General features: G+C 37.2%; 1 protein-coding gene across 1 annotated transcript; it reads right to left on the minus strand.

Annotated features, from left to right (window-relative positions):
* Positions 1–13992: 13992 nt before the first annotated feature.
* On the minus strand, positions 13993–18830 carry YAF2 (YY1 associated factor 2; the record flags this gene model as incomplete). Its single annotated transcript, XM_010018230.1, has 2 exons — positions 13993–16040; positions 18640–18830. Coding segments are annotated over 2 exons (429 nt in total), but the record flags the coding sequence as incomplete, so codon positions are not given.
* Between the last annotated feature and the right edge of the window lie 5031 nt (positions 18831–23861).

Below are 23861 nucleotides of genomic sequence, written 5' to 3' on the forward strand. Positions count from 1 at the left end.
TGAGCACGCTCTTGATGAAGAGGGTTTTCCTAACACCCAACCTAAAGCTCCCCTGGTGCAGCTTGAAGCCATCCTCTCTTGTCATATCACTTGTCGAGAGAAGAACTGTCCCAGGTGGAGGCAGAGACCAGTGTTGACAAACAGGAAGCCCACAGGCTCAGTGCGCAGGCTAGCTTGCCTTGTCCTCATTAAGGACAAAAGTGAGGCTAAAGGACCAAAAAACGACACTTGCCCCAAAAAAAACAACCAACATCGTACCCCCCCCCCCCCCCCCCCCAAGGTTTCTGTCGTGGTGTCTTTGGCTTTCCCGTGTAAAGGCTTCACAACTGCCCCTTCGCAAGGGCATTCCCTCGCGTTTCTTAGGCAGCTGGGGTTATCCAAGTGCCCGTCCTCCTTGCAGAGACACAATCCGAGCGTGCTCATCGTTCTGGACTCCAGACCCTTCCCTCTGCAAGACGATCTGCAAGGCTCCTGCCTTGGCACACAGGCACAGCACCCTGGCCTGGGGAGCTGCTGGACGCTGAGCCGGGTGGGTGCTAGGCTGGAGAAGCTTGGTGTCCTGGGGCCAAAGGGTTCCTTTGTGGGCACTGGGAAACAGCGGGTTATCTTGGCTCACCGTGTCATGCTTCTGGACAACAAGAAGTAGGTCTGGGAAGTGCACTGAGGAGAAGTAATAATGGGAGTGTTGTCTGCTGGGCAGGGGAAATGTTGGTTGGGTTTTGGCTGAATCCCATACAGTATCACATCCTCTTTCTGGTCCAGTCTGCTGAGGAAAGCCTAGTAGCCTAACCCACTATTGCCAAGGCAAGTACTTTGAAGTCATCAGTCAGTGCTTCAAACTCACCTCCTAACATCGTTTTGGGGGGATTTTTAAAGAAAAATTTGAAGTCATTTTGGTTTCTTCTTCATCCTTACAGTGCGTTTGGCTCACATTCGCCCTATGAACTGGGAACACCCTTTCGTAAAATAAGCAGTGATATCCCCACTTAATCACACGAGTTCAAGATTCTGCCTTCTAAGAAAAATGCCAAAATGATTTACTATAAAGCTTAAAAATACAGTTCTGTTGTAGATTCTTGAGGCTGTATGTCATACATGAATGCCCATAAAACCTGAGCCATAGCTTACTGCTGCTCTTGGCTGTGCTTAAAAGAAGGGGGAAAGCAGAATGCCAGCTGGCATCCCTAGTAGCTAGAAGAGAAGTAACGCCAAAATTGTCCTGCCAAAATTGTTCATCACCTCTTCCTCAAAACAAAAGTAGAAATGAGGAAAAAAAGAAAATCTCAAAAAATACAGGATACTCGGCTCTCTTGGCGGTGCAGATACCTGGATGATTGCTAAAAGATACAAGCAGGGATACTGGGGCTGAGAAAAGACATAGCATCTAAGAGCAGCAAAAAACTAGGGAGGATGAGCATCAGTGATGACAATTCAGGGCCAAAGATGGCAGGCTGATGATGTGAGTCATAGGTGAGATGGGGCAGGGTTTGTAAGGACTCTCTATAAACAGTTTGCTTAATGAATTAAGGGAAATTTGTCTTAGTGAGATCCCTGTGCTGACACCATCATGGAAATAACCACCTCCAAAAGTGCCACTCAAAGTCTTAGCTGGGCTTTCTGCCCCTCTATTTTCTGTCCTTCCACGCCTCCTGCCACAATGGATGAACGAAGTCGACATGCAGCTTCTCCAAATTCGTGTTTGTGCTCAAAAACTGGTCCATTGCTCTCATTGCATGTCTGTCAGCCAGCCTGTGCCTCCACACATTGTCCCATTTCACAACCCCTTACCTATACTATCAACTCCATATGACAGGGAATAAGTAATATAGTAATACAAGAGTCAGAGTGGAGAGATACAATGGAGTCTTTACTGACAGTGAGCATAAAAGCAAAGACCAGTTAATCCCTACTGAGGTGTGACACTTGCCTTTTGTATTGAAGAGCATTCCAGCCAGGGAAAATGAGGTCTAAAGAGTGTTACAGAGGGTCCAAGAATAAATGTGGCAGCTAGGCAGCAATAGTGCCTTCATGCTTCAGAAGAAGGAAGTATATTTTTACATGAGAAAAGAAGAAACAAGGAGTCCGAAAGAGAGATGACAAAGGGGAGAATTTTATCTTTTTTTTTTTTTCAGGTTATCAATCATACCATTTCTCAAGTAGGATTTTTCAGGTTCTCTTTATTCAGTGCTGTCCAATTATGCCTGAATAATTAATGAGCGAGATGATCTGCAGTGCTCTAAAAATATAACTGAGGCAAGGTCAGAGAGAACGTTAGTGTCTTTTCTTAAAGGTATCTGATGGTTTTGGGAAGAAAAAAACAGGTAAACTTACACACACGCACAAGGCTTTTTTCACACTGCAAAATCTGTCCATTTAATCTGTCAGTTGGTCTGATAAAAGAAAATGTTTCTCACTGCAAACTCAGCCTTGTGAATAACAAAGATAAGCAAAAGCGACTGAAATGTTGTACGTAGGTTGTTGTGTCACTGAGGAAAACCATCAGATGGTATATCAATTACCTAATTAAGCTTTTAAAATTCTTTAGAGAGAAATAATTATGTATCTTAATTACTCACCATAAACAGTTACTGAACAAGATATAACATTTAACGCTATAATGTTTTCTAGTCCGTAATAAACTTAACACATGAAGAGGTACAATCAGCTGCAAGGTTCTCTGCATTTATTATCAATGTTAAATCTTGAAATCCTTTTCTTGACTGGAATTTAGTTACTTAGCCATAGTAACTTTTGTATCTTTAGGATTCAATTCCATATACTATATCCAGAAAATAGCTGAGATCCAGAAAACAGTAATCTTGGGGAACTACGGATGTTAAATAAGTAGATAGAACAATTGATTTTTTAAAAGAATTGGCACCTTTTACTTCTGCAAGTGTGTTCAAAGGTTGTAAGAGCAGTTACTGTGTGCCACAAAATGAATCTGAAATTCTAACAACTCAATAGATCAGCAGATAAATCAGATCAACTTTTAAAAAAAGAGAGAATTATTCACAGTTATGAAAGGGGATTCTCTGCAACAGAGAGAACAAAGAGAGAAACCAATTTCCACTCTAACTTTCCGCTAATTAAAACCCTCAGTCCCAATCAGGTACATTTTTATCGTTCCTTCTGGTCTTGTTCTTTCAGGACATCAAACCATTAGTTGGCAAAGCAGTAAGATTTTGTGCTGACAGACTTGTGTCAATGCTGCCTCGTGTGCAGACCAGTTAAGGGTTTTTCAAAGGCAAGGACACTTCCTTTGATGTCCACATGCCCTTTCGTGCAACCTGCAGTGTCAACACTTTGCTATGATGGATGGCAAGGTTGGGTAAGCAAGGGGAAACTGTTCAGTTGCCATGTGTTGTGCATATGGTATCAGCAGACTTCTTAGTGCAATGTCCCTTCTCTGTTGCTGCCAGGCATCATTTTTCTTTCTTTCTAATTATTTCTTAAGACAAGGACTTAATTTGGTACAACTGCCTTCCACTCTAATGGTATCTACTATTCAAATTTCTCTACATCTGCCCCCAGTGTATAAAAATGTTAATACAAATTCTCAAAATCAATTTTTGTCGATGACCAAAATAGCATTGCCTTCCCCCATTCCTTCTCTTTTTAGCTTTCATGGTTCTGCATTGTAGGGTGTGTTTAACCTATTTAGACTATAAGCAGGAATTTGCAATTACTCATGGTGTCAGCAATACAAACACCTAAGGACAATAGGACAAACTGCACTGTAAGCAGTTTAGGAAGTGGTGTGATACTTTGCAGAATGCCTACTTTCTTCTAGTTTGAGTTAATTATTTCTTCATCAGGAGTACAGTTTACTTCAAAATTTATTTAAGTGATTCTCTGGGAACAATTATAAACAGTTGAGAGTGAAAATATTTGTATCGTTCCTCTTAAGAAAGTTCAACTTCTGTGTCCGAAATAAATAGATGCACATCTATATATGTACACTTGCACAATTTTTAGCACTTCACTACAATTAAAAGAGCAGAGTAGGAGCATAAAGTGTCTTTTTCTGTATTTGTGTGTCAAAACCTTTTCTTTTTTTTTCTTTTTCCTGTAAAGATTTCTAAATATGGATCTCCAAAACATCAGTCCAAAAGGGATTCCTAGTGTTGAGCTTTAGTTCTTTGCCTCACCTAAAATTCTCCAAGGACTGTACCTGGCAAGGTTATTTGTGATTAAAGTACTTCTGGAAGGAGTCAGAGCAAACTTGTCTACTTATGCAAATATGTAGCTGGTATAAAAATGTAGAAATAAGGCAAGCAGGCCTGGCTTTTGTTTCTTTGTTTATATATAACCATGCTCAAGTTTAAAAGTCCTTATCTTGTCCTGCTTTTGTTTGCTACAGCATCAAGTGCTTTGAGTCCCCTGACACCCAGATCAGGGCCTTTAGATTTCTACAATATAGCATTGATTTTTTTCATGTAACGGAATAAATATTTACTAATAGTAATCATACACCGTAACAACTTTGCATTAGGGCTTGAAAGTTCTATTTTTAAGATGAAATATACCAAATTATCTGGAAGTAATCCTGTAAGGTATTTTCTATCTTTTCCACTTCACAGTAATAGCGCAGACTCTACACAGTGAATTTAATGCTACTTGTAGTATGTGTGCTCATCCTGGTCACTTCTTTGAAGACCCACAGAAGGAATGTATTAGCTCATGAGATCCTCAGACCACAGGCTGAAAAACACTGCCCTTTTTTTTTTTAGTTTATTTTTTTATATATTTGACATAAAATCTTTGTATGTTTTATTTATTTATGATTTCAAAATGCAACAAGCCTGCATGGCTTGGGGAGTGAAACTACATCTAGCAAACAGCTAAAATTGAACAAAAAAGAAGTTAGGTGCCAACCACCAGCTGCCCTTCTAAGAGAAAACAGGTTTAAGAGTGCTGTCAAGAGACTCTTAAGAAAGTCATTCAGCAACTCAGGCCAGGTGACGCACTGGAACCAGGTAGTCAGCTGCCCCTGTTTTGAAAGAGCGGCATAGCCTGGAGTGGAAAAGATGACAGACTGTCATTCGGTAACCAGAGGTTTTGGAAAGACCTGGTCAGTCAAACCATGTGAAGAGTTGATTTGCTTTGTCAATTCTTAGCAAGCCACTTGCTGGTTTACGTTTTTATTTTGTTCATCTGTACCCTTCTTTTGCTTACTGTTCCTCTTCAAGTAGGGTTTAACATTGTAAATCCATGTAAAGATGTGTCAAGGATAAAGAAAAAAAAGTGCTCGTTTGTCTCTCCACATCCTTTTCTCTAGGGGTTGCTTTATTTCCATAATTACTTATTTAAAAGCCAGATTAGAGCAGTCAAATGTGCTAGCTGTTTAAAGCACTTAGTGCTTGAATTATCAGGAGGAAGAGATAAGACATTAATATTTTCTTTTGTATTGACTGCTCCTTTTAAAACTGAACAGGACAGCCATCTAACAAACACCTAAGGTACATAACAGGTACCTAGTATCCTCGTACTTGGTCAACACTCTTAGTCACGTCTGAGGTTCACAGAAGTAATTATGGTGAGCAGGCAGTTTACCTTGCACAGTCCTGTACCAGTCCCTGGAGTGTGCAGACATTGGATTATATTTACACTGATTGGAATATGATGGGTTGGAACTAGATGATCTTTCAAGTCCCTTCCAACCCAAACCATTCTATGATTTATATAAGGTGTTACTAGAATTGCGTTCTCAAATTATTCCACTGCATGAGTAGCAGCACAGTCAGTGAGTAGTTGGGATATCATGTTGTACCAAACTTTAGGCCTGGAACATCTAAGGTAACTTCAAGTGCTGCTAACTCATAATTGCATTTACACATTACTCAGCCTTTCTTCACCCATCTTTCATCTGTAAAGTTAGAAAGATTTTTTTTTTACTTTTTTTTTCAGGTCAAGAAAGGGTGAAATAAAACTGGATGCTGCCCTGAGCGATCACCAGGCACCAGGCCCATACTGGAATGCTGTGATCTCCCATGGCTGCCAACATATTTGTGTGGAATTTAAGAGATTTGATCATCAGATCCATAGTTGTGTAGCAGACTGAATGAATAGTCAACAGAGGAAAGAAATGAATAGAAGGGTGATAGAAAGGCTTTACAATTTGCTCTCCTCTTTTGAATTCCTTCTGTTCTTCTAAAATAGATGAGTAAGTAGACTAAATTAGACTCCCTTAATTAGCGACAATAGCCTCATTCTGGTATGTCCTACATGTCAGTATTTCTGCTAGAACCAAACCTGGTAGTTAGGTCAACAGTTTGCTACCACTCACTGCCTGCACTTTGGGATCTGTGCCCTACACTTACAGGCCTCACACAGCCTCCTTGGAGTGAGGATGAGCGTATGTACTCATGGGCAACACTTCAGTCACTTGCTAGATAAATGGGAAACTCTGATAGTCTTTACAAGGGAACTGGTTTCTTTCAGTAATGCCTTGTAGGGTCTTAGCCTCACACTGCAAAGTAACACAAACAATTCAGAGTAGTGAACACTGGAAATGTGTGTAGCTCAAAGATAACTTGACACAACCCACACGGATGAAGCTTTAGCCGAAGCCTTCACTTCAAGCTTCTTAAAGCTTGCTACTGTAATTTGTAAGCACAGATGCTTTCATGGTTTCTTGCCTTGGAAGCAGTACTCCCATGAGTACCTCAACTTCCCTCATACCCAAAAGGGGTAACGTATCACCTGTCCCAATAAACTAGCAGAGGCCCCTTGGCATTTTGAGATCAAATTTTCTAAGCCTGCTGTTTATTCCCAAATTGCCCACTTGCATTCCTTGCACTTTTTCCTAGACAGTACAAATAACACATTCAGAGAAAGATTCTGAATAATTTGATCACTTTATTCACGATTTTATTTATCATAACACACCCTAAGCATCACCACTGCCAGTCATAATTGAATATAGTGCACCCACAATAGTTTTCACCAGAAATACTTTCTTGTCAGATTACTCACAGGCAAGAAGTATTGATTTATTCCCAGGGAAGGCATTGCAATACATGTCACTATTCTGGGCTTCAAACACATCTATTTCCGCTCTTCTGAGACCAACTGTACGCTATCAAACAACGTGAAATAACTGTAGAGTTAATTTTTGAACAATTCCATTATCATTAATTATGTAGCATTTATTCTGGAAGAAAATATCTTTGCACTGTGATTCCGACTGTTTCTTTCTTTCTTTCCAGACACTTCCCCTCAGCTTTTCTGCCAAGCTTTCACAATTTCAAACTGTTTAATAATGTCTTCGAATTGAGGTCAGAAAGGGGTCAGTTCAAGGCAGTTTCCTAATAGGTTACTCTATACTTGGCTAAATACAGTGTATTGTCATCTGTATTTAAAGGAATGGTTAACTTAAAATGAACATAGTTCATCAGACAGAAAATTTTTAGCAGCTCATGATCCAAACTGTCTCTTCTGACTGCTACACAGCGACTTTTAAGTATAAACCAACATACTGGTTATGTTTTTATGTACCTTTTTATCATAAATTTGTATACATTAAAAAATTACAACCACACACAATCTTTTGTTCACGGAGATATTTATTTTTGTCTTCAATGTTTGTAGGGAATATGATTTCACTACAAAAGTGTCTCAGAGAAACTCCATTCAAAGTCTAGGCTTAAGAATGAAGGGAAAATATACTTTCAGCTGTACCAGTCCTGAGCAAAGTTTAAAAATAAAATAAAATAAAAAAAAAAAAAAATCTTCTAGAGATAGGAAGCAGCACCAATAAAACCAGAGGGCCTCTTACTGATATCTGCTCATGCTTTCTTTTCTGCTTGAGAATTGGTAAAAACTTAGGTAGGAAGAATTACTTTATTTGAATGTGGACCTAAGATTCACAGTCCCAACCTCTCACCAAATACCACACATTCTTTTACAGTCAGAGTTCAGGGTCTCAGTTTTACCTGAATAATCAGGACTGCTAACAGCAAGACCATTGCCCCCATGGTGTAACATTTTCTCTTAAAATGGTAAATAAATATTTATTTTATATACTTCTTTTAATAAATATTTATTTCCTATCAATATCAAGTTCCTGAAAAGTTACATTGTTCTTAGAAGTATACTACTCAGAGCAGTTATAAAACTTCTGATAACATCAGCTCTCAAAATCATTCAAGTGGCTTACATTCTGTCTCCTGTTCTTCCAGTGAAAGGATTTCAAGCCATTGGTAACACTCAGTACTTAACGGTTGGTTTATCCAGGACATTCAGATTCAATCTGACAAAGTAAATACTTCTAAGAGTCAGAACAGAAAAGGCACTTACTCATTTTGGGGAAGACACCTGGCAGGTAAGATTTTTATTTTCAAAATAACAAGCCCTTTTTCTGACAATAAAATCCTTTAAAAGTACTGTTGGATAAACATAAACCCTATGAATAAAACCAGCTTATGCACCCCTTCCCAAGAAAGGTAATACTGTCCTTCATTGAGAAACCGAGAAGCGTGAAAGCATCCAGAAATACTCAGAAGTTTCATTCACTTCTGTGCTGTTCCAGTAGGCTATCACAGCCAAATAGAAATAAAAAAATCTCCTCCAAAGAATGTATGTTTCACAAACTGAAAGTCTCAGAGATTTCTGAACTGTTTATTAGGTACTTGTATCAGCAACAAAATGTAAGATTCTAGTGCGTTATAACCAAGAACATCACCTTGGTTACAACTGATCACCTGTGACTCCATTCGGAGGAGCAAATCTATCAAACTTCCTTTCAATTGAACCATTGCCTCACCGATGCTCTGTATAAGGCACTTAGTAAATTTTAAGAGCATCTGACAGTGCTGTTGGTAGTTTTGACTTGTTTGTGAGGATGCCCTACCAATGCTTCAAGACTAATGGGCTACGGTGTGGAATAATCACTGAAAACAGCCATATGAACTACTGGCCACAAAACTCTTCAGAAGCCACGTCCTTTCTAGTCTGGGGTTCTTTTTACCCTTTCAACATAAAGCTATCCTTTTTCTAGTAATTCAGGAATTAACCCCTTAAAACTGGGTAGTGTCTAAATGTAAAAGAGAAATTTATTTTGTTCCTGACTAGCTCTTTAATCGAAACTTCTGCCCTTTCAATAAATGACCTATATCCAAGAGTGAAATGGTCATGGTACTTACTATTAAATTCACAAACCCTACATCTTTAGACCAAGAGTCACTAAACCAACAAGCATCAAGAATTAAAGCAACACATATCTGTAAGCATGGGATGCTGCTTACTTCCAATACAGTACACACAGAAAGGAATACTAGACACACAAAGAAGCCATTATATAGTAGCTTTTCTAGGCATTATTCTCAAAAAACACATTTTCTTTGTTCTTCCCTGCCTTCCCACCTTATCTTCTGTCTTTTTGTTGGACTGAGGGTTTTTGAAGGTGTTTGACATTTTAGAAACAGAAGCTGCCTGCTCGGAATTTCTGTGGGAAAGCCGAGAAAACGCTCGGTATCTGTGCTTGCTCCCCAGACATCCTTCTCCAGCTGGCACCGAGAGCATTTTCTTGCACCTTTCAGAGAGCCTCCAGGTACTGCAAGTTACTTGGCAACATTACGCCTTCATCAGTTGGAAAGCATTTTGCTCATTTTCCATGTTTGGAAGCCTCCCAGCAATAGAATCAGACCACTTACAGCAATGTAGATATGAAGACCAGTAATTGGCATCCCAGAATGCCAGCAACCTCAGCCAGAGTGCCTGAATGGTGCAGGATCAGTGTAAGTAAGTTTCCTCTGCAAGAATCCATTCAGTAAATCAGTTCTATAGAAACAGGGAAATCATTGACAAAACTGATAATGACCTCTCAGCTCCACATACCATTGTTGGTGTTACAGAAACCAAGATAGAGTTGAATGACTGGGAACAGTAGTCAAATTCCCCACTCAGAAAAGCAGGCATAATAAATTATTTCCAACTCACTGAATCCACTTAAACTACAGATTTACTTTAAAAGAACAGAAGAGAAAAGAGAGAAGGAATCAGAATGTGTTTCCTTCACAGGGGGGAGTAGTGATACTCAATGAATACACGTAACCTTGAGAGACTTGCCCTGCTTAGATTCACTCATAGCTGAAGGCTGTTACAGTAAGAGATGATCAGTCAGATGGCAGATTTTCTTGCCCAGAGATCTGTGCTATCAGGAACTGGGCTTGGCATTGAAGCATTTTTATTTTCTCTGTGCAAAGAAGGATCAGCTTGAAAAAGATTATTCATAGATGGTAGTTATGTAATAGATGCATGTAAATAGCAAATTAAATTCCCAAGTGGGCATTCAGAAAGCAGAAGTGCCCTGACCACTCAATTGTCTTAACTAACAGATGCTAAGTCACTGAACTCCATCCTTTTCTAGTGACAAAGTACCCATGGCTGCCTTTGAACCAAAGAGAAGTTGTACTTTGTAGAATCTAGTGAGCTTGGGAAGGGGGTAAAGAGCCAAATTTCATTAGCTCTGGTTATTTCCTTCTTCTTCGTACTTTTGCTTCTTCATAGAGGAGAACTATGATCATATGGTTAGCAGGTTATAAAGAAACCCCTGATGATTACTCTCTTTTCCTCAGCTGTCTTCTCAATAACTCTACTATAAATTATAGCGCCAGTGGTCTAAAGCCACATTTCTTAAATTCTTAAAGTTTAACAGAGCTTGTTCACTTTGCAAGCACTTTGACTAAGATCAGTATTTATAAACAGAGAAGAGTGTAGTTAAAGATTACACTTTTACAGGTGAAAGTAGTTCTGAAAATGTAGTTCTAAAGGGCTTCTTGCTCAGATATTCCTACCTCTGTCAAGATACACCATACTTTCTGCAGAATAATACACATTTTGGAACTACTCTGCTTTTTCTGGTGGTGATTTTCTTTTTAAACATGTCCTTTTAAGACAAGGATTGATTAGATAACCTTACAAATTTGTGTTTTAGAAATGCCAAATAGTGCACCAACCTCTTGTGGTCATTCTTAGTAATACACTTTTGAGCTATGGAATATGATTTTGCCCTTCATCTTCCATGTTTAACTCCTAAGAAGTACACCTAAAACTTCCAGTGCACGTTAAACTGTCTGCTCTTAAAATCCTCTGTCAGTGGACAGAGCAAGTTCTTTCAGATTACTTTTATCTGTTTCCCATGATAAAAAGAGCAAGATAAGATCAAAATAGTCTCCTGAAGGATTAAGTATTGTACAGTGGTGGCTCATTTTAACTAATTTTCATCACTACAATTAAATAGAAGCTGTAAACAGCTCTTGCATTACTAGGACTTTAGGATCTGAAACTAATTTATTTGTTCACTGCATTTTCTTTCACTGTTTGAATTTTATGGCATAGTTTAGGTGGGGGGGAAGGACACCTGGACTCCTAGGCCGTGTTCATAAGCATATCACAATATTCCTGTGTAATGTCTCAGGAACCTCACTTAAACATCACTTGCTGTTGGATAACACCATTTACTAGCAAGTGTGCAGCTACCTATTGCTGTTGCACCATTTACTCCATTCTAGACAAGAAGTTACTGTAATTTCTGCAAAGCATTAATTTGTAATTAACTTGAAGTACTTCTCCAATTTTAATTTAGTAGTTAAATCCTGTTAATTCTTATTAAAACATGGGTCCTTCTTAGTCAAACTGAGCTCAATATCTGATTTGTGTCTTAGACAAATCTTTTAAGTCCCTTTAAACAGTTTCTCCTCCTGTTAAAACTTTGACAGTACAAAAGAAAACCAACTGAGCTTCCTCAGTTTGCCTGATTTTACTGTACAGCTGTTACTAGTTTCTGAAATTACACCCATTCAAATTGAGACTGACCTAAGTCAGGGCATAATTTCAGCTAAGAAAAACCATCAAAAGCTCAAAGTGTATTTCCAGCACCTCAACTCTTAACATAGAAATAGGCATTCTCAAAATAGCATATCTGACTGGCCCACTAGCCAAAACCAGTATTATTTTTTTTAATCTTATTCCTGAGTACGCACAGGCCAAACTTACAAGTATATAACTTGCTGCTGCCTTTGGAGAAATTAGATTAAATTGTTTTTCTATTTCCATATAGTTTCTGATATTTGAAAGGAAGTACACCAGGACTCCCTAGCAGGGAGCACAGTCAAATAAAGGCATATGACAGAAAAAAACCCAAGCAGATACAGTTAAAGAACCCTGGATGTACATAAAAAGTACACAATACACAGTTCCATGCCAAATCCATCCTGTGTAACAAAAGTATAATCAATCAGCATAATGTGGGAAGCTGTCAGGTTTTTGAGACAGGAAAGAGGAAAATTAAAAGAATTAAAGATGCAGAACCATACACTTGTGCCAAATGTAGAAGACCTACCTGAACACTACAGTGAACTGGTGGAAACAAATTATAAAAGAAGTACTCTCTCTCTCACACATGGCTACCTAAAAATGTGCTATCCATAATGTTCAAAAAGAGTAAAGTGCACAAATTATAAAATCATACAATTTTTGAGATTTTACAATTTATGCTCCAAAATCTCAAATACAGAAATGTGTAATATGTTAAAACTTCAGTCATAGTCTTAATTTCAAAATTTTTAATATCAAGAATTTTAACATTTTTAATGTAATTTTTTTTACTACCATTTGTTATATATGATTTTATGGCATAATTTTACCTGCTACTAAGTAGAGCAATTTTTGTTTACCTCCAATATGTAGACTTAAATTCAGGAAAAAAAAAAAAATAGATCACAGTCTATGACTGTTTATTTGTCTCTTCCTTATACCACTTATAATTAATGGCAAAGTCAGGAACAGAAGAGACTGTATTATTGTACGCTGTATCAATGAACTATTTATACTTGATTTTTCTCATTTCTCCCCCTTTTTCCTTTCTGAAACCAGACAATCAATCAGCACATAAAGGAACTCATTTACATGGAACACTATCACACTTGTCTTTGTTGGGTCACCACTTCATCAACAACCCAGGATGTATGGCTGTTGAGGACTGGCGCATATACAATTTAACAAATGACAGTTCTTATGCAGAGAGCAGTCACAGAGAAAAATAGCTAATCAAAACACATTACAACATTAAATTTCCACTTTTTATAAATGGAGTAAAGATGCTTTTAAATATATTTACAGTTAGAAAAAGGTTTCAGGATTACTACAAATCAAAAATATTTAGAAATTATGAAAGTGAAGTTCATTTAAATTATTACATGAACAGAGCCAAATGCCATATTCTACTTAGAATTTGTCTACTCTGCTATCAGTATTGTCATATCCCTTTACCACAAACAGGCAAACATTACCTTAACAAATGCCAAAACAGGCATCATTGCATTGTAAATGCTGGCAACGTAACAGTTCAGTTAAAACCACCGCAGCTCAGTTTTTAGATCCTAGCTGACTAGGATCTAGAATCAGAGATTTTACAACTGTATTGTATCTCTGATTAGAAACTGCTTTTCTATGTCTTATTTCATAAAGAACAGTGAGACTTTTCTGCATTCTTTTTGATTACAACCATACTTGTACCACATTTTTGAGATTATTCTCTGGAGACAGTTGAATCATAGTAAAGTCCACTCCATCCTCCCTTCCGTCCAAACCAAATGGCTACTTATTTCTGAAGATACAAAGAGTCCTCTTGTTGGCAGTGCTGGGTGGTTTATTCACATAAAGTTAAATGAAAATACGTTTCCCATTTAGTGAACTACTGGTAACAGGTTATTATTTGTTTGCAAGGAATTCTGAAATGTGTTAGCATTCATTACATTTTAAATTAGAAACACATTTCATAAAACATCTATCATTAAACTGCTTACTTTAAACAGTTTCAGCTCTCTTGTAATCCATTACATCAGTATATTCTGCAAATAGTCCACCTAAAAATAAAATATAAAAAAAATAAAGTTGAGAAGCACATATTTTTTTCTTTTAAAAACTAGTGTATGTTACTCTGCATACCAGCCCAGCCCCCAAAACATTTAAGAACCTTAAAATGCATTGTTTTACAGATACTAAGATTTGGCCAGGTAATGGCAATGAACAGACATCCTATTTAGAAAGATAAAGCAGAATACAGAATAAACAGGTCAGTAGTTACCCATCTGAAATAGCCTATAATTAACATTTGATGTCTAAAAAGTTTAAACAGCAACACCAAGGAATGAGGTATGTATGTTCTCAGATATCACATCAGACTTCCATTTTATGCAACTAACTGTATTTCACAACTAGCATCTTACAAAATAGAACAGTACCATTGTGCTGTAGAAGTACTGCATTAAAAACAGAAAAATACATTACTACAAGAAACCACCAAACATCACAATTGTCAGGGGCTACAAAAATCCATTGCTTTAGCTGTTAGGAGACATATCATACGTTGGTAATAATTTGGGGCTGGATTTACTACCAGTAAGATCTATCCAACTTTTACATGGGCTTAAAAATATATTTACTTTGAATGAAAAAGAAAAGAATCATGGGAGTAAGCAGACTACCTCACTAAAAGGAGCTAAATGAACACTTGTACTGAACCTGAATGTGTAATTTAAAATCTATACATGGCTTGTATGCGTGTATCAAAACACTTATTGGTTGTAAACAAAAATGCAAAATCTGTATTCACAAAAATATTTTATTGGTAATTTTACATAATACCAGATGGGATTGTAAATAGTTCTGCTCTGCATCAGTATATTGCTAAGTGCATAAATGTTGACAGTTTATGCCATAAAGTAGGGTACTGAGTTTTTACATATGATTTATGACATAATATATTCTAATAGGCCAAATCAATATTAAAGAAATTGATTCAGGAACAAAAAATGAATAGTATTGTTATTTCCTTATTCTTGTGCAACACCTGATATTCCTGTAATGAAATAAGTGACTATGTGACACTAGATAAATTTGGGGCAAGGAAATAGCACTAAGCAGAAATGAGAACTGCACTTCTGTTAATTTTAAAGCTTTTCCAAACTTTCATATTTCCAAATGTTGGGTTTTGTCAAATTCATCATCATCTGAGGTTCAATATTTGTTATACAACGTAGAATACCAGTGTACAGTGACAATGTTGTACTTTACCTGAATTGTAAGGTTAACCAATCAATGCTTAGAATGTGTTTTCTATTTTGCTTGTAAACATTACAATAAGTGTTTTAAAGTGTGAAAAAAATATTGGTAAACCCATCAACATAATTCAGTAACAGTAATCTAGTAAAATGTGTCAAACATTGGCAAAAATTCATACAAATGTTTTATTTAATAACATTTTCCCTATTTAACCACACCAAGTACCAGCAGGTGTTTTTAAGATAATTATTATGAAAATTCTGTTGCAGCAATAGTTGATTAAGTTGATCTTTGACTTGCATACATATAACTATGTTTCACAATTCTCAAATAATACATATTTAGGCAACTTGAACTATGTTATAAAAATTTAAATTCAGTACATGCCAATAGTAAAGACTCCAAGAGTTGTGTTAGAATTCACTAAACTAAAAGTGAAAATGGACTTACCAATAACACTGCATAACAAACATTCAAACCACATTTTCATGGCACCTTTACACATGAAGATTAAAAAGTTGGTCTGAAAATGCTTCGTAAGCATTTGTAGATTGCGTTTAAATTATTGTTTCTACCACTGCACTTTTTTTCCTTATTTAAAACTGCATAAATTATGTTCCAGTCAACATACCAATTGTGCATGAACAATCTGTCATGAAAATGTGGTAACGGGTGACAGAAGTTATGTATTTGCATGTTTTGAAGAGACTAAAGAAACTGGAGGAAATAAACTTTAATGAGATTCCCCATTCAGTGATGACGCTTCTCCTCTGGGCGAGGATGACCTGGACATTCCCCTCTCTGTGTTATCAGAGCTAGAACCACTCTGACTGTGTTGATCTGCAGAAGCAGCACTGGAAGCAGGTGGTGACTTAGTTTTCTCCTTAAAGTCTGTAATTATGACTGTCAGATCTCCAACGGTAACTTCCAAATGCTGAGCGCTACTTCGATCCACATTTTTCAATCTTGGCCTAAATAAAGCGAATAATCATATTAAAAGCACACACACCATCTTATTATCTTACTTCTTAGGAGCTCTGGAGAACATGCATGTGTATATACGACCACTACGTGCAACATGTAATACACAGGAAAACAACATACCACAGGTATTTATAGTAGACTGTTGCCTAGTATGTTTTACATTAAAATAGCTGAACATAACACATTTCCTTCTTCTAAGATTATTTAATAGTTGACCTTATGAATAATGTAACTGTGAAGCAACATGGACGTGTCTGTTGCACTCATGAAGTTTTCTAAAGGCTTCTAAAAATGAAGTCTGTCTTTATTATGGCTATAGAAAGTTATAATTTTGATCCAGATAAGCATCCATATCTGCAGCAGCCTTAAGCAACAATTCTAAGTAGAGAATGATGTTCTGTAATGAAGATACTGGTGTCTGATTTTTGAAATCAACAGCACTGACAGTGTTACCTTGCAGCAAGTATTACGTCATTTCAAAACTTCGCTAGGACTGCTAATGTATTATTTGAACTGGACTCTGTCTTCACAGTACAACTCTGGTATATCCTGGCATATGATGTGATTTAAATTATGCACAGAGCTACACTCAGTGTTGACAGGCTAAGTCTCTTCATCTAATCTTTCAATTGTTTGATTTTCACAACGAAAAGGACCAAAGAACACTCTGGCTTATATCTGCCATCATATTTTTGCTAGTGACAAGCATAAAGTACTTCCAGTTTATTACTTTCCTTTGACTACCATGGAAAACTGTCACCAAATAGCTGAATTTATACAAGCTGTTATGAACAGCATAGCTTTATGCATCGACCTGATTCAAGCTGCAATAAAATAAATGACATCACATGTTAGCAGGTGTGCTAACAGCAAAGCCCTAACCTTTACCCTATCATCTGACTTTGTCTGAAGTAGAGTTGGTTCCCATTCACTTCGGCTGAACCACCTTGTGCTTTTCCTCCACTAGAATAGAGATAGGCTTTCACACCTTGTTCCCCTGAGGCTGAAGTAGCACAACTGAAGAATTCAAGAGAAAACTGAAAATCTGCTGCTCTGTAATATGAGAACAGAGAGAAAAACTCAGCATTATCAACCTGTGTATGTGCTATGCCTGGAGCTTATTAATCATCTTGAGTGAGCATGCAGATTTTTATGGTCCTTTCCAGCAATAATGTGCAAGTTTTAAGGCAAAGAGAAAAGAATATCCTTTTCCCAGAGGATACAGAAGTCTGCTTAAACTAATCAAACATTCCTAACTCACTATCCTACCCAGCAAATCAACTCTGTGAAAAATCAAACTGTTTGAAGCATTAAAAAAGTAGCTTAGTTATTTCAAATAGCAATTCTTAATGCAAATCTCAATACCGGCATTTCAGTCCAAGATTTTTTAGTTATTTGTTAAACATTCTCCCTCTTTCCCTTGCATTTTTAATGTACTACTGCAATTCAACCATCAATACTTCAGTTTATAATATTTAACCAGCTTAATTAATACTCACTATGTTAACTTCAAATACTTCATAACTGGAGTACTTCAGCTGCATGAGGTAAGCTAGTAAATGTAGTACTGAATTAAAATAAAGAAAAGGACGAAACATCTCAGTGTCCTTAATCCTAACCATGACTTTCTCAATGACTGCTCTCTCTTGACTCTCAATCTCTTCCAGGTTCTCATCCTGATGATCCTATTTCAAGCCCAAGAGAAGCATCTGCTACTTCTCTGCGTAACTAATCCAAATGATCTTCCTTGGCTGGACTACTTTAGAGTGCCTCCGAAAAAATGAAAATAACAATAAAAAGCAAAAAAAACCCATAAATCAGTACTTCCTCCCACATTTGATTAGACTACATGTCTCTCATATTTCTAAACTTTTTTGGCACAGCATTCTAGCCACAATAGCTTTATGCTTACACTATAATGATTTAGGGGTTAAACTTGCTGCTTTTGTGTTGCAGTTCACACCCTCCTTCCACCTGGTCAGGATAAGGCTTTTACAACGGCTTGTCTGTACTGTAGTATTTCATGTTTTCAATTCTAAGAGTCCAAGGTTTCCTTCAGCATCCCAGATGTAACAGAGGTTTTTATCACTAGGTAATATACGTGCCTTCTCCTGTCACGCTGATTTATACCCTAGTTCAGCCCTTCAAAGTTTATTCCAGTTCTGCAAGGATAGCAATAACCATATTACCGCTCTGCAATCTGTCTGGTTCACTTTCCCCCTTATTATTTTACATAAAAACTAGTCCCTCCTGTCCCCTCTCTTTTCCAGCGACTAGTATCTTTCATTTGACTATCTACAGTTTTGGATGGTTTGAGAAACACATCCATAACCATTAATGAAAATACTGAAGTGTTTCTCTCTATATTCAGCTGGTCTCCATCTTCTGGTTAAAATTACAAACTGCAGGTTTTCTTTGCATTTAGTAGGCATCCTAATCCAATGAAACTTCATGCACAAATATTTAACCTTATTGTTGAAAGAGTATGCCACAGCACGTACAAAGCAGTAAAACCTCACAACATTTTCTCATTTTCTTTTCTAAACTGTGTTTTATCAATACTGCAAAAGTTTCAAAAATTTTTACCTGGTTTTCTTATGACTGTTCTTTTTGCTTGTTGTTTCCTTTTCACTTTTTTCCTTTTCTACTTTGTCTTTTTTCTCTTTCTTTGATTGTGTAGGGGGCACAAACTGCTGAGGAACCTGTTGTGCAACCAGCTGAGAGACAGGTCGAGGTTTCCTGTGTGCACATATATATATATATAGACACTCATAATGCTTAAATTTTACAAGTCTCAAACCCTTTACACTTCAGTTATTAACATTAACAAGCACTATAAAAAGAAATACTGCTAAAACTGATCTTGCTGCTAACACTTCATTAAAATAGCATATCAATTTAAGCCATTACAACCTTTTGTTTCACTTGCATAATCAACAAATGAGATTTAGTTGGGTTTTTTTTAATGATTTAGAGACAAGATTTTGCAATGTGCCCTCCTCTCCCAGTTGTCATATCCAGGCAGAGACTTACACAAAGTGAACTCCAAAAGATGAAGCTTTGCCAGCCATTCCCAGCCACCTCAAATGATGGAGGGGTCTGTTTTGAGTGTACTCCAATACAGAAGTATACAACCCATAACGCAAAAAGAGAAAAGCTGAGCTTTCAGGTATCAGAGCTGAAGCCCCAGTTTGCCTTATAGAGTAAAACTTCAGTGTTTTCAGCTCAAACAAATCCATTGAAAGCAATGGCAAATCCTGTTGTGTATCATTTTTAACAAGCTATTCACTGGTAAAAAATACGGTGCACTAATATTGGCAGGATGCAGCTATCAGAACATACATACTTTAAAAGCCAGCAACAGAAACTTCCAACCACATTCTACCAGTGTACACAGTGGAGGTTTCATTTGCAAGTTTTAATCTGAACTAAAAAACAGGGTGGGAAGAGGAGCAACAGGCAAAAGGATTTCAACAGTTTATTATTTTTACATTTTCTGAAATACTATTTTGAAATGGTTTCATTTTGTATTGGAATACATGGATTTTAATTTGAAATGAAACATTTTACTCTTCCCAATGCAAGTGAATTTATTTATTTTGAGATCTGGGAATTAAGAAATTTCAAGTCATGACATACACAAAGGAAGATTCTGTGGTTCTATTGAGACTTTGAAGATGCAAATTTCTTCTCCAAAAGACCGCTTACCCTGCCAAGCTCTTGGGTTTTGTCAGCTGGGTTGTGTTGTTGGGTTTTTTAAATAGAAAAAGCACAAATTATATGCACTGTGATAGTCTGAAAATACAAACCAGTTACTGAAGCAACAGAAGGCATGAGCTCTTACACATATTTATTTATCCCGACCCACATGATCACACTACCAGCACTTTTTGCTCAGGTGAAGTGAACAGTAAAATAAAAAAAGGCAGAAAAATCAAGGCAACTCCCATTAGCAAGTTGTATTTTCAGTAATGATTGCAATAGTTCATGTTACAGAGTGAAAGCCAAGTTACAAGAATCCATAAAGTGTGGGAAAGGTGGTTAATATAAACCAGCTGAGATTACATAAGTCTTCAGAGCAAGTTTTTAATGAATTAAAGTAAAAATAAAGACTACTGAAAATGTCAACACAGCAGAACTTTAGGTTAAAACCTAGACTACTGTATACGATTCATAATTAGTTCACAGTTAGCAAGAACTAAGCCCATGCTAACTCATGGAGAGACAAAGATTAGCAACAGGTCACTTAGTGAAAACTACCCAGCTTATATCAACTGGCAAATACATGACTACATGTTTTCCATGAGACCATTGCAACCAGGACCTTGGAAAACACACAGTATAGAGAGTCCGGAATCACCGAAATGTCTCAATGGACTACAACTGTTTACATTAGCAGAGTACATAGGACATTGTTAAGAAAACTTCTGCCTCAGAACTGTTTTGATCTTTTATCATAACAAAGCAAGAACCACCAAGGTGCAATTGCTTCACAAGCTTACAATTTCAGGTGGAAAACACTTGCGGTATATAAACAGAACTGATAATCTGTCTTGAAGATTGTTCCAGGACATAGGGATGTGGGGAGTTAATATTTCTAGTGATGGCCAAGTGACAATCCTGACATTACTACACAGTGATCTGACAGAATGATCTGACGAGTTGAAGTTAGACAGCAGTGAACTTCTACACATAGACATAATTATCGCTCAGGACTATGGATAACACCATGATCATGGAAACTTGCTAAAAAGGTCTAGAGAGAGGGAAAAAAAATTCTTAGCCAACTATTTTAGGAGTTCTCAATTTGCAACAGCTAGGAAATTAATCTTAGAACTACTTTTTCTAGTGCCATTAACCAAATGACAAAAAAGATCTTTACCATAAGGAATAAAAGTCAGTTAAGACAAAGAAAACCCACAGAGAAATCACATTTGGAAGGATGCACTAAAAATTAATATAGAGTTTCTAACTGGTTTTGCTGTGACAAAGAATTCCACTCAAATATTGTATTCCTTGCAATTAAACACCCACCTTTTTGTTGTCAATTATTTCTACAGCTATCAGTTGTATCTATGTTCTGCAATTTCTTACCTGCTTTGTCACTTCCCAATTGCTTAAATGAGGCATTCAGTGGTTTTATCTTAAAAATTTGAGGGGAAAAAAAAATACAATTCACATCTCTGAACACTGATAGTGTCTTTCAAGCATTCCTTATCACCTCCCTTGCCACAGGTACTCAAGAGGGGCTACTGAACTGCAAGCAAGGGCTTTGCAAGCCAAACAGGCTTCAGGAGATAACTTGACCACTCATGAAGCTTTAACCTGATAGAATTGTTCATGATTTAGCAGGAGCTGAATCATGTCATTCAAGCATGAAAGAATTCATGGAGAGAAAGCCTTCTCTCAGAGAAGATAAATGGAAGAAAAACTATTCCTGTAACAGGAAATTGATTTTGATGATTTGCCAACATACGACATTTTAAATTACTGGTTTTCAAAAGGAGTTAAAGACTCCTTGTAATAGGCTGCTGCAGATTAAGTAGATAGGGACAATGTTAACACTGCCTTTTACTTCATCAATATGTTTATAGTAATTTGCTTTTTGAACATACTCAAGAGCACTTCTTTAGAAAGAAGCTCTATAAACTTCTGCATTACAACTACAAAAATTTTTGCCTCTGTCACTGGGAGTGACTTTACAACTGAAGAATCTAGAACTAGAGGTAGAAATGTTCATAAATACAATACATATTGCTTAGCCCCTCAAAACTTTGCATTTTTTTTCTAATAATTTCGCTTCAGTCATTTTAAGTGGAACACTAATAAAGAGATTATATGCTATTACAAAAGATAAGACCTATCAACTCTTTCCAAAGGAGGTGAACTTTATAGTTTAGTCCCTAAGCACTGCAGCTGTACCAACAAACTGATTTACTGAGCTTCCAAGAGATCACTAAACATCACAACTCCAAAAATTTTGCCTCTCTTTATCTATCACTTAGTTTTCCTTTACAGCCAGTGTTACCTTTCTTCTACATTAACATCAGCCATACTTCTACCTACATTTCTATTCCAACCTCATCCATTACAGTTTTATTAATTATTTAATTTCAGTGCTGCTTTCAAGGTCCTGCATACAAATACTCACTTCATAATCTCCTTCGAAAAATAAGGAAAACTTACATTTCTGCTTTTTTAAAAAGCCAACAGACAGTAATACAAACATTCAAGGAGACAGTTTTTGTCTTCTCTGTAATCTCCATTAATGCTAAATGACAAGGATGTCGTCATTTTAACTCTATTCTTCTTGTTGCTGGATGTGACTACATTTTATTTTACAGGATTTTATCTGGTTTAGAGAGTATATTTACAGAAGCTGCAGAGCCTTGTCTATTTAGATTTTGTGTGAAGAAACTCATTCAACACTGATGCTCTCAAAGGGAGCAAACATTTAATACTGAGATAGATGGACTAGTTTTCACTGTTGGCATTATTTAAAAAAAAAATAGCAATATACATGCTTAGAGATGAACAATCTTCATTCAAGACTACATGCAGTGCACTAGACCAAATGATATCTGGAACTTTTGCCCCAAGTCATTTCCCTCTCCCAGAACCCAACACATTACCTTCCTGCTCATAAGTCACTTTGGACATCTCACAGCAGTACACGATTCCTTAATTTCCCTCACCTAGCATTCACCGACAGTCTAAGTAAAAAGAATTCTGACTAATTTGATATAGTGAAATAACTTCGTCTCATTATACAAAGTAGAAAAAGATCTATGTATAATACTAATAATCAACATACACAGCAGAAGCACAGCAAGCTCTCAGTAGCTCGAGTTGTGCATTCAACATGCAGACGACCAAACTGGCTTAATGCCGAGGCATCTTGGGGTCTGTCTGAGTTTATTTAATTTATTCACAGCACAACTACATTTGCACAGTGCTGCTTTTACAGCCATCACGAGTCCATGAAGCAGTCTTCATGTCTCCTGCACTGCTCAGAGCACGAGCTCAAATCTCAGAGACAGACCTGAGCTACGTATCTGTCAAACCAGCTCTAGGGTCCGTCTGCTACAGTCTGGAAACAGAGAGCATGACGTGGGCAATTGTTAGTTTTCCATGAACCAACCCCAAATCTAGCTACATCTCAAGCAAGTCCAGCGTCAGCACGATGCACTCCTGTGTGCCGGGTCAGGAGAAGATTTCACGTGTTTGGTGCTACATATCCTGAACACACAGAGCCAACCAAGTAAGACTGCCAAGCAGCACACAGTGCAGCCAAGCTAATAAGACTGCTGAGGAGCACAGCACAGCGACATCAACAGTCCAACAGCACAGCCAACAGCTTAGCTTTGATTCGGTGTGAGCCACGCTGGAGTTGGACTGGTCCACACAGAACCAGTACCCGTATCCTCTCTGCAGCCACATACCTCAGAACATAACCTATGCTTTTCTGCATAGAAAAACATGCTATAATTAAGTGCAAGTGCTGAATATATACACCTTTTCAACCTGTTGCGGAAAAAATGTATTGTCATCTATAGCACGTGATTTGCAGGGTCCAGATATTCTGAAGAATACGAGACATACTCAAAAGCACACTCTTGAAGCTAAATCTCCTCTGCTTTGTGTATTTATTACTGTAGAAGTATTAAAATTACAGTTTCTCAGTCTTAACAGAACGTGTCTAAATTAAGGAAATGCTGTCACCTCAGCTTTCAATCAAGCTGAAAAATATTCTTCAACAGATAACCTGGATCCAGAATAGTATCTGTCAAGCAGAGCTTCTATTCCAG

This window comes from Nestor notabilis, unplaced genomic scaffold (assembly GCF_000696875.1).
Source record: "Nestor notabilis isolate BGI_N333 unplaced genomic scaffold, ASM69687v1 scaffold16857, whole genome shotgun sequence".
NCBI classification, from domain to species: Eukaryota; Metazoa; Chordata; class Aves; order Psittaciformes; family Psittacidae; genus Nestor; species Nestor notabilis.